The sequence below is a fragment of the Galeopterus variegatus genome, unplaced genomic scaffold, assembly GCF_000696425.1.
Source record: "Galeopterus variegatus unplaced genomic scaffold, G_variegatus-3.0.2 Scaffold2442, whole genome shotgun sequence".
NCBI lineage: Eukaryota > Metazoa > Chordata > Mammalia > Dermoptera > Cynocephalidae > Galeopterus > Galeopterus variegatus.
The window spans coordinates 79,461-91,782 of NW_007728553.1; the positions used below are offsets into that span (position 1 = coordinate 79,461).

The window sequence follows — 12,322 nt, forward strand, 5'->3', positions numbered from 1 at the left end:
CATGCGAACTCCAATCATCATATTCTATCTGCCCTCCAAACGGAGGTACAGGTAAGGATTATCCCACCTGACGATAAGGATGGTCTTGCCCCTTCCAATATTTGCTAAAAAAGATTCCGCTATAAAATAGGGTGAGTATATACTGCATTGTCCGACCAACCGGGTTCTTTAAGATTCTTCCAATTCTGTCGTACATTTACTGGCAAATCTTTGAAAGTAATTTTTTTCCATTCGGCTGCCTAAAATGGATAAACAAATTTCTCCCAGAATGCTCCGCTCGCTTAGCTGCGGGGAGTACTAACCTCGCACTTTATTTACATATCCCCGCCCACCCACTTCCGCCAGACATCTACCGTAATAACCAAGGAAGAAGCGATGCCTGTTATATGGTCTGCAGGGATGGAAAACAGCCTCTCTTTTCTCCAGTAGTTTGGACACCCCAATTGTCCCCTGAAAACTGTATAAGTCTTGATCTTATATAATATATGATATATATTATATTGCAAAGCATTAAAGTAAACGCTGATAATCCAGGTTCGGGAGATAATTATCCCAACACTGACATAATCCATCAGAGGCAGTTTCATGGAGGACCAAAGCCTATGCCTTCCTTCTTCCAGTAACAGTAAGCGGCCCCTTTCTCCTCCAGCCTTCGTCCTTACGTTCCCGTCATGACGGAAATCAGAAGGGTTTCTTTTTCAGCCCACAGACGGAGACGAATAATGCCATTTCAGTGACAGCTGGGAGGGCGCTGCGGAAGGTAAGTGATGGGTTTAGGGGCCATTCCAATATAAATACCGAAATCTCCAAACCAGAAATCCCACCCTCAAACTGTAGGGGGAGTGGGCTGCCTGGTTAGCTTACTTGGGAGAGCTGGTGCTTCTAACACTAAGGTCAAGGGTCTGGATCCCCTTACCGGCCAAAAAAAAGTAGGGAGGCAGATGGTAGGGTGTGTGTGAAACTTCACAAGACTACAGAATGTTGAATGGGTCTGGTGTATCTCACAGGGAGGAAAGGGCTGGGTGGGGGAAACTTTCAGAGTTTAGGTAAACCTTCCTCCCCCATCCCCAAATATAGGGTGCTACCGCACCTGCAGAAGACAAAAATGTACCAGTACGTGGTGCACTCCCAACGCTCAAAAATGAAGAAGGACAGGGCCACGGATGCACTACAGTGAGCCCCAATGGCTTAGAAATGCACCAGAGTCAAGGAAAGTCTTTGGATCGACAGGTAGTGACGGCCCAGAAAAGGCCGGTGATGGGGGTGGCATCTGCACTTAGGTTCATCTCTTGTTCTCTCACCATATTGGAAGGGCCAGAGTCAGCAGCCCTGTCTTCTGAGTTTTATAACTGCCATGTGAGTAGAGGCCAGCGTTGAGCCTGCATAGATGGCACCCTAGGGTACCTCCACCTCATATCTAGGAGCCAGCCTGGACCCTTCAGGTGAGGTAAGAGTAGGGTACCAGCCAGCCACACCCCACAAAAGAAAACAAAAGAGTAGGCTCCCTTCCTACCCTAGGTTACACAGGAATGCTGACAGTGACTTGATACACTGCTGGAATCACCCTCAAGTGCCCTAGTCTTCTGGTCCACAATTCAAGAGCCAAGAGCCTTCTCTGGTCCATGTTCCTCACTTCCTTTGTCTTTTTGAGTTCCCATAGTACTCCGATAGCACAGTGCTTATCACACTGAATTACAGATGTGTCTGTGTGTCTGCCTCCTCCTCAAGGTAGAGAACTATGTTTTACTCTCATTTTGGGGATCTTAAATGTCTGGTGCATAGCAGACGATATCAAAAAACAAAATACTGCTCTGACCAGGTCAACTAAATTGTAGTACCCTGGTGTCCTCGGAGCATTGGGACAGACACTAGATATGCAAAGACACAGCCCTCCCCATCTCTGAAGAAGATACTTCAGTCTGTGCCCTTTGACTCCTAAATATCGGGATAACAGATCTGTTCATACATGTTTTCAAAGTCCTATCTGTGTAATTATTGGGACAAAAATGCCCATCATCTCTCACTGGCCTCTGGAAAATAACATTTCTCTGAAAGGAATGTCGGTGTCTCACGCGGATTTCCCAAGGTATATTTATGGGAGTTCTTTCTTGATTTACCTTTGGTTTGCACCTCTTTTAATCAATTGACTAGGACAGGATTTTCACACGTGATTGTCTGCCTAACTTGTGAATTATATCTAACATAACTTATGCTGAGAGATACAAATAAATTGTAGTGCCTTGGGAGATCTGGGATAAGTCAGTAATAATGTCTGCATGTCCTGGAAAATATTATCACATGACCATTTTTACTTAGAAGCAGACATGGTGGCACCAGAAAGTCATAAAATAACCTAGAATGCCTCTTGTAATTCTTACCCTAGATCCTTGCATGTAGGATGTAACCTAGTAACAATCCCAAATTTATATGTCATGTACAGCCAATAGAAAAACTGATGAAGTGATAAGTCACGGCTGTCCTCTCTCTCTCCTTTGATTCTTCCCCCTTCTTCTGATTATAAAATGTTCAGCTCTGCTGGCCCTCTTGAGAACGCATTCCTCAGGGTGACTTGACCTATGCATTTCCTCTGCTGCTGGGCTGTCCTCTCTCTCTCCTTTGATTCTTCCCCCTTCTTCTGATTATAAAATGTTCAGCTATGCTGGCCCTCTTGAGAACGCATTCCTCAGGGTGACTTGACCTATGCATTTCCTCTGCTGCACTAGGCACACTGACAATAAATTCTATGCTTTATATGTTCCGCCTCAGTTTCTTTCAGGTCGACACAGGGCTTAACCAATGCTTGAAGATTGTATTAAATCCCTCACACTGTCTAAGATCTTTCGACTGGAGAGATTGTTTGCCGGCTAGAGCAGACACTAATGTGCCAAAAAGGCTTAGTTAGGTGGCTGAAGGGTGTGGTGGTGTAAATGGATCGTGTGGGAAAGATGGGCAGGCAGAAAGGATACAGATGAGGCTCTGCGTGCTGTTGAACATGGAAACTCCTGAGAGGAAACCAGCCAGCTCCACTGCAAAGAGGCCCAGGGTGACAGAGAGAGCTGCCACCAGCCTGCAGAAAGGAAAGAGATTGGCTCAGGCCTTCTAGACTTCTTCTAGGACCCCTCGACTCCCACCACCCCTTTGTTCTGACCACCTCACCCCAACAACTCACTGAATGTCCTGCTTCTCATACTCCTCGGGGGTGAACTTGAGAGGCAGGCAGGCCTGGATGTTGCTGTCCTGGGAGGGCGCGGGGTGGGGCGCAGAAAAAGAGCAGTGAAAAAGGGTCAGGCTTCGGGGCAGGCCTGGGGGCGGTGGGGAGTGGGAGGCCCCAAGTGGGGAAGATCCTGGGGGAAGGAGCAGGGTTGGGCTGGGTCCGCTCCGAGATGGGAATGGGGGACGAAGGAGGGCAGACGAGGTGCTTACCCGGGACCAGAATAAGGTAATGACGACCACCAGATGCGCCAGGAGCGTCAGGAAGCGAGACGGCACGAGCCCCGAGACCCGTCCCATGGCCCTGGGGGACAGGGGCACTAGCGGGAGCAGAGGCTGTGGTTTCTGAGGCTGGAAGTTAGAAGATGGTCACTCCTGAAGTCTCCCCGGCTAGCGGGCAAAATCCCGACGTTCGCCGCCTTCCCGCGCGCTCAGGCACCGCCCAGTTGCCTTGGCAACCCCGTAAGCGGCGCTGCGCCTCGTTCTCTGACATTCTCGCGAGAGTTGTAAAGTCTCCCGCCGCCGCGGGCGTACCGGAGAACGCTGGTCAAGAAGGGGGATGTTCCGACCCGGGGTTGAGCCACGGGCGAGGTCCCCTGAAACAGCCGAGCCGTCAGCCCCTCAGAAGGTGCAATGCGCCGCGGCTCCGCACCCCGAATCTGCCCACTCCGGGCCTGGGAGCGGAAGGCCGCCCCGCTCTAGCCCAGGGCCCCTCTGCCTCCGGGATGCCAGTTCCGGAAGCGGCCCGGCCCCCTGCCCCGCCACATCGCCCATGGTGACCCTCCGCGCAAGGGTTGCCCACCCGGGACAGCCACCACTGCCACGGCGGGCCTAGGTCACCGCCATGTCCAAGGCACAGACACTCCCCCTTCCCCTCCTCCGCATCCCTTTGGCTTCCCACTGCCCGTCGCCGAAGGAGACCAGGGAACCGAATGAACGTGGAGAAGCGGGTGTCCCTAGATTGTCCGGCAGTCACATACTGTCACGGAGCCCTTGGTTGTCTGAGGACCCCAGACCTGGAGCTTGAGAAAGACTATGATTTCCTCAGACAACTTTGCTTAGTTTGGTGAGGGATTTGCAGAGTGCAGAAAGCGGCCAGCTCCCCGGAGCCAGGATGTGGATGACAGGCGCGTTTCAGCAGCGGAGTGCGGCAGGGGTGCCAGGAAGGGGGACGAGGGAGGAACGGAGGAGGCGAATGGGACCATGCCTGCGTTCCTGGGAGGCTGGGAGCTGGCCGGGACGCAGACTTATCTCGTTGAGGTGCCATGCCCCCGGCACTGCCCGGCTACAGAACCTCTTACTACCGGCGGCCTCACTGATCTTTGGGCCTCTGCGGGTATCCCTGCAGATCTGAAAGCTCTTGCCGACCTCATTGCTCACAGTCAAGTCTCATCCTAAAGGGACCTCCCTGCCGGTTTCCCAGGAGAACCAATCTCTACCCCGCTGAGTGCCTTTAACCAGTCTAAACTACAAGCCCGCGAGGCATTTCTCATTCATTCATTCAACAAATATTTATTGACCCCCTAGTAAGTGCCAGGCATTGTGCTGGGCTCTGGGAGTACACTGGTGAACAAAAGTGCCTACCTTCCTGGAGTTTATGTTCTAGTCAGGGAGACTGACAACAAACATACGAACAGATAAATCTGCAAGGTAACAGTTGCTATAAATAAATTTTAAAAAGAGAAACACTAGAATAATGTGATCAAGAAAAGCTCTTTGAAAATGGGTCATTTGTTCTTTGTTTTAGGGAAATGCATTTTTCTCTTTCAGGTCCCCAATGTAACAAATGTATTTCCTTTTTCTAAACCAGTGAGTGAAAAGATTCAGAACTCAAAAAAATCAAAGGTTTTTGGTCAAGATCATGAAAGACAAAGACCAAAGAGCTCTTCCAAATTAAGAGAGACTAAAGAGAGGTGACAAATTTGACCTGACAAATTTACTATGTCATCCTGGACCAGGGGGAAAAAAACCTTTTTTTTTTTATTATTAAGGACAATAGTGGGACAACTGGCAAAATTTGAATAAGGTTTGTGGCTTAGGTAATAGCATTGTGTCAGTGTTAATTTCTTAATTTTTGTTAATTGCACTGGCTTTATAAAAGAGACTATCCTTGTTAGAAAATACACACTGAAGTACCTAGCAGTAAAGGGGCATATGTCTGCAACTTTACTCTCAAATGGTTTAGAAAAAATATGATTCTGTATAGAAAGAGCATGATAAAGCAAGTGTGATCTGGGTGAAGGCACACTGAAATTCTTTGTTATTTTTGCAACTTTTCTGTAAATCAAATTACTTTTTAAAAAACCCTTTCGAGGCCGGCCCGTGGCTCACTTGGTAGAGTGCGGTGCTGATAACACCAAGGCCACGGGTTCGGATCCCACATAGGGATGGCCGGTTTGCTCACTGGCTGAGCATGGTGCTGACAACACCAAGCCAAGGGTTGAGATCCCCTTACCGGTCATCCCCCAAAAAAAAAAAAAGAAAAACCCTTTCGGGCCGGCCCATAGCTCACTCAGGAGAGTGTGGTGCTGATAACACCAAGGCCAAGGGTTCAGATCCTATATAGGGATGGCCGGTTAGCTCACTGGGTGAGTGTGGTACTTACAACACCAAGTCAAGGGTTAAGATCCCCTTACCGGTCATCTTTAAAAAATAAATAAGTAAATAAATAAAAAATAAAAAAAATAAAAAACCTTTCAAACAGTAAACCTTCAAGTTTTCCTTTTGAGTCTTATATAGTATTATCATCTCAGCACCATGCTCTCCTAAGTGAGCTAACTGGCCTGTCCCCCTTATATAGTATCATCAAGACATGAAATTACATTATAAAAAAAGAAGGAATGGGGCTGGCCCATGGCTCACTCGGGAGAGTGCGGTGCTGATAGCACCAAAGGCCATGGGGTTCGGATCCTACATAGGGATGACTGGTTGGCTCAATGGCTGAGCGTGGTGCTCACGACACCAAGCCAAGGGTTGAGATGCCCTTACTGGTCATCCTTTTTTTAAAAAAAAAAAAAAGAAGAAGGAATAATTTCCAGGATTGAGGGTCCCTAAATCCTAGAAATTGTTGAACTCCTATATATTGGAGCTACATAATGACATTTCCATATAAAACAGAGATCTGTAGAAGGCAGCACAGCCTTTTCCTCCTAATAGAAAATGTGAACAACAAGACTTGCTTTTTCATCCCTGTAAAATAAAATTTGTCATCATTTAGACTTTACTGGGGTATAATCACAATTCGTGGTAATGGACATGCTGCCAGTATGTATCTGGCCATCACATCACATCGTAGGCACGAGTGGTGGCAATTTGCTTTGTACCCCATGAATATTCATAACCAATAAAAACAAAACAAACCATTAAAAAAAAAAGAATTTTAGAAACAGAAGAGATTAAAAAGACCATTAGGCTGAACCCAGCGTATATTCAAGTTCTCAGCTGCATCAAGAGGTGAACAAGAAGTATGTTGATTTCAGGAAGAGTTGATGTCATTAATAAAAATAATGTCACAGATAAAAAAGAAAATCTTTTAAAAAAAAGGAAAAAGAATGATCTTTAGATCGTGGTTACCACAGGCTGGGAAGGGGAGGGAGGTGGGGGAATGAGGAGAGGTTTGTCAACAGGTACAAAGTGACAGTTAGATAGGAAGCATAAGTTCTGATGCTCTAGGGTGACAATAGCTAATAATGTTGTATGTTTCAAGATAGCCAGAAAAGAGGATCTTGAATGTTATAAACCACAAAGAAATGATAAATGTTTAGGTGATAGATATGCTAACTATTCTGATTGAATCATTATACAATATATGCATGTATCAAAACAACAAACTGTACTCCATAAAAATGTATAATTAAAATAAACATTAAAAAATAGGCTTTACTGAGGAATTATTTTTATGAGAGAGGGAGGTTCAGCAAAGACCCTTTATTTTCTATTCAAATAATATTGGATGATAATATTACCCACACTGGTTTCTCAGCTCCAGTGTGTAGAGAAGATTCTCTTAACTATTGGACCCTTTTGAACTTCCGAAAATATTTTCAAACCTGCCCCATCTCAGGAAGGACAAGCAAAACTATCAGTAGGGTGGACACAACTGCTTTTCTCCATTGAAGTGACCCTCATTGCCATCTGACTCCTAAAATGAGTGACAGAGATGATCTGATTTACAATGAAAGATGAGCTTCCTGTATTCTCTAACACAGAAGTTACAGTGTAGCAAGCATGCAGACATTCTCAGGACACTAAGGAGATGTAAGGACCGAAGAGGAGCTCTTGCTTTTCTTCCCTCTGCCTGGAACTTGCATGCATTTCCTCCTCGGAATAGAAAACCCAGGCCTTCAGAGCCCAGCTTCCCCAGTGACAGTTTATCAAGTCTGAGTGTTCACAGATGAAGGAAGCTGTGTCACAGGGCAAAAGTGAAGAAAGTCTGCGACCTGCTTTTGCAAGATTTTTTTAGGTCCTTGAATAGAATGAAGAGAAAGCCATGTGAAGATCTGGGGAAAGAGCATTCCAGGCAGAGGAAACGGCAAGTGGGGACAAGCCCAGTGTGTTTGTTGAACAGAAAATAAGCCAGCATTTCTGAAGCCTAGTGAGGCTGGATAGGTAAACGGGGGCCAGAGCATGTCAGCCTTGAAGCCATGGGGAGAGGTATGGTCAGAGTTGTATTCTAGAAGATGACTCTGGTTGCAACATGGAGAATGGGTTTTAAGCAGATTTTAAGCGTGAAGCTAATGAAGAAGCCATAGAGTTATCCAGAAGGGACAGGATGGGGCTTATACCAGGGTGGAGCCAAGAAGGTGGAGCAAAATGAAGGGTAATAAGAGATATTTAGAAGATGAAGAAGGTTTGGATATGGGGCTGTGTGTGGGTGAGAAAAAAGGAAGGGTTAAGGATGACTGTTAGATTTAGGGCTTCAACAGCTGGAGGTTGAGGGTATCTCTGCTTATAATGGATTTCCTGCTTTGAGGACCTACTAGATAGTGAAAACCAGATAGTCACATTTCAGGATGTGAATTAACGAGCAGTGAATGGGCTGTCCTGTCATTTTCCATGCCCTTGATTCACAGAAGCTGGTTCGGTAGAGAAGCCATTTCCAGCCTTCTCACAAAACAGTTTTAGAACCAGCCAGTGGCGATAGGGGGTACAACTGCTGACCAGGTGTCTTTCTGCAGGTGGCCACTCACTCCAGAGCTAGGACCCACATATCCTAACTTTTTTTTTTTTTTAAGATGACCGGTAAATGGGCCGGCCTGTGGCTCACTCGGGAGAGTGCGGTGCTGATAACACCAAGGCCTGGGTTCGGATCCCATATAGGGATGGCCGGTTCGCTCAGGGGCTGAGCGTGGTGCTGACAACACCAAGTCAAGGGTTAAGATCCCCTTACCGGTCATCTTTTTTTTAAAAAAAAAAAAAAAAGGGAGAGTGCGGTGCTGATAAAATGACCGGTAAGGGGATCTTAACCCTTGGCTTGGTGTTGTCAGCACCACGCTCACCCAGTGAGCAAACCAGCCATCACCTATATGGGATCGAACCCGTGGCCTTGGTGTTATCAGCACCGAACTCTCCCGAGTGAGCCACAGGCTGGCCCAACATATCCTAACATTTAAACTAGTAATAAAAGAACTTTAAAAAATTGTTTTTATCGTGAAAAAACAAATTCAAACATATGTAAAAATGAAGAAAATAGTATAGTGAACCTGACAATTATCAACACATGGCCAACCTTGATTTAATTATACCGTCTCTCACTGCGTCCCCCTTAGATTTAAGGCTCCAACAGCTGGAGGTTTTTTGGCAGCTGGCGGGTGCAGGACCTTGGTGTTATCAGAACCATGCTCTAACAAACTGAGCTAACCGGCCAGTGTCGTCCTCCCTGCTCCTGCATTAGGTTATTATTTTGTAACATCATCAAATATAGCATCACCAAATACTTCACATTGCCTGACTGCCTCACACATATTTTTATTTCTTTCTTTTTCTGTTTCTTTTTTTTTTTATGGTTTGTTTCAACCAGGGTCCAAATAAAGTTCACACATTGCACTTGGTTATCATGTTTCTTAAGTAATTAATTTTAGTTTTTTTACTTAAAAGGAAATTTTTAACAAAAAGGTTTTTCTTAAACCATATAAGTTCATTTTTAATATTAAATAGGATAAGGTGCTTAATTGTCTAAGAGTTTCATTCATGAACACTTTATTCCAGTTTAGTCCTTTTACATACATTTGCTTGTTGTGTGTGTATATTTTAACAGGTAATAGCCATGAATTACCAGCTATTTAAAAAGGTAACTGCATTGGAAAATGAAAATTTATATAATTTTATCATTAGATCAGAATTTTAAAAAATCAGGGCTGGCCCGTGGCTCACTTGGGAGAGTGTGGTGCTGATAACACCAAGGCCATGGGTTCGGATCCTGTATAGGGATGGCCGGGTAGCTCACTGGCTGAGTGTGGTGCTGACAACACCAAGTCAAGGGTTCAGATCCCCTTACCGGTCATCGTTAAAAAAAAAGAATTTTGAAAAATCAAATGAAGGATAAGAATTTGTTCAGAAATCTTCTATCATTATAGCATTACACCTTTTTTAGGACAAGTATAATTTACAGAAATTATACAAAGCAATTTTTTTGTCAAACATCGACATTTAGCAATGTGTTCTGTTTAGCTGAAATGTTATTTCAGTTGTAAGTACCATCTCCACTTACAAAAAATAATCAGAAAACTTACCAGATTTAAACTACTTTTACAAATGTGCTGAGAAATCTTAAGATAAACAATATTTTATGTAGAGAAACACTAACTTTTAAATAGTATTTTTATTATACTATTTCTGTGGTTCGTGTACATATATTAACTGTTCTCTTTTATAGGAAGTCTGACGAGAAGTTTGGCACAGTAAGCACTGTAAAATGAAGGTAAGAGTTAGTCACTTAGTCACCTTTTTTTTTTTTTTTTTAACGAACTATAGAAATGATCCCTGAAAGTATAGTCTTTTTTTTTTTTTTTTTTTTTTTTAAAAAGGATGACCGGTAAGGGGATCTTAACCCTTGACTTGGTGTTGTCAGCACCACGCTCAGCCAGTGAGCGAACCGGCCATCCCTATGTGGGATCCGAACCCGGGGCCTTGGTGTTATCAACACCACACTCTCCCGAGTGAGCCACCGGCCGGCCCAAGAGTTAGTCACCTTTTAACAAAAATACTCTGTATGCAGCAATCGTATCAAAGATACTATTATTTAGTGGCTGATAATAATTGCTACAAAATATGAAACAAAATATATTTAATGGATTGTTTTCAAGTTTACAGCTGCCCTCTGGCATACACAATAAGGATTTCCCATAAATAAAAGTTGCAGTGCAAGGGGCCGGCCCGTGGCTCACTTGGGAGAGTGTGGTGCTGATAACACCAAGGCCATGGGTTCGGATCCCATATAGGGATGGCCAGTTGGCTCACTGGGTGAGCGTGGTGCTGACAACACCAAGTCAAGGGTTAAGACCCCCTTACCGGTCATCTTTAAAGAAAAAAAAAAAAAAAGTTGCAGTGCAGTTCACTTAGTGTTAGTTTAAGCCAATCCCCCTAAATCTCTTTTAATCTTGGGCTCTTCCTTCTCCCAATGTCCTCACCTACCTTCTCCTTTTGTTTTGTTTTGTTTTCTTTTCTGGCTGGTATGGTTTCTTTTGTTTCTCTGTTGAAGGCATTGGGCCATTTAGGCCATATTCTTGTAATGTTATTTAACATTTCCTCCATGCCCTGTATTTCCTGTAAACTGGTTCTTAGATCTAGTGGTTGATCAGTCTCTGGTAAAATACATCAGGAGTAGTAGTTTGTGCTTCCTACTCCATCACATCAGGAGGCCCGCTTGTCTCTTCTTTTCTGGTCAGTCTAAGCACTGGGTTCAGGTGTAGTCAGACTGAGAAAGTAAGTATACACTTCCCCACCAGTTTTTCACCTAATGGTTTAACTGATCATCACTGCCCAGCTCCATTATTTCATCAGGGGTTGCAAAATGGGGATAGTCTAATTCTATCTTCTGTATTTACCATCTGGGTTTCTTTTACAAATAAGAATTTGCCCTCATCAACTTGTTGTTTACCATGAGATACAGGTTATACAGGAAAGGTATGTGTGGTTTTTTTTCTCATTATTTACCAGTTTTCAAAATAATAAATTGGTTCTTGTTGCACTCCAGCTAATGTCAGAATCCTGCTGACGTCGCCAATTGTGGGAGCTACTAATCCTGTTTGTGATGCCATTTGTCTAGCTACTCAACCACACCAGTTGTCAGGCTCTTTTACCGGCCAGTAATCCTGCCGACTACAACAATTGCCATGCTAGGGCTGGGTCTGGAGCTCACAGACCCCTCAAGCCCATTCACAGACTGGGTCACAAACCCTTCACATGCCAGGCTGGGTCACCAGACCCCTTCACGCAGGTCTATGAGCTAGGTAACTGGCAAATAGGTCCTTGGAAGCTGCAGGTTGGAGACCATGGCTGCAGGGTGTGGCAGCCGCTGGAGGCAGTAAATGCCAGACAAGGTGGCAGTGCCATGCAGGAGCACTAACTCCACCCACAGACAACCCACCCCCAAATAATGCTGCACCACCCCCAACCTGCCCCAAGGGAGGGGGGCCTGATTAAATTATTCTATTTTCCCAGCAGTTCTTCAACATCCTGCAAAATGAATTAATTAGTCGCTTTTAATATCTTTGTGAACTTGTAGATTTTAACATCTTTTGTGTGTTTCAATACATAGCAATTATTCTTTTTTTTTTTTTTTTTTTTTTTTTTTAAAAAGATGACCGGTAAGGGGATCTCAACCCTTGGCTTGGTGTTGTCAGCACCACGCTCAGCCAGTGAGCAAACCGGCCATCCCTATATAGGATCCGAACCTGTGGCCTTGGTGTTATCAGCACCGCACTCTCCCGAGTGAGCCACGGGCCGGCCTGCAATTATTCTTTTTGACACTCTAATTGTCCAAATTTTGGTCAGTGGGAGCCTCTTCAAGTTGGCCGTTGGGTTTTTTCTTTCTTTTTTTTTTTTTTTTTCATTTTTTTCTTTTTCTGTCAAGGTGAAATTCACATAATATAAAACAATCACTTATTTTTCT

At 44.6% G+C, this 12,322-nt stretch overlaps 1 protein-coding gene across 1 annotated transcript; it reads right to left on the reverse strand.

The window, feature by feature from the left end:
• Positions 1–441: 441 nt before the first annotated feature.
• On the reverse strand, positions 442–3,612 carry TMEM107 (transmembrane protein 107). Its single transcript, XM_008581704.1, has 5 exons — positions 3,424–3,612; positions 3,170–3,237; positions 2,967–3,067; positions 1,091–1,187; positions 442–751 (listed from the first exon to the last, which is right to left on the reverse strand). The coding sequence occupies exons 1-5, from the start codon at positions 3,508–3,510 to the stop codon at positions 682–684; spliced, it is 423 nt and encodes a 140-aa protein (XP_008579926.1). The 5' UTR covers positions 3,511–3,612; the 3' UTR covers positions 442–681.
• Between the last annotated feature and the right edge of the window lie 8,710 nt (positions 3,613–12,322).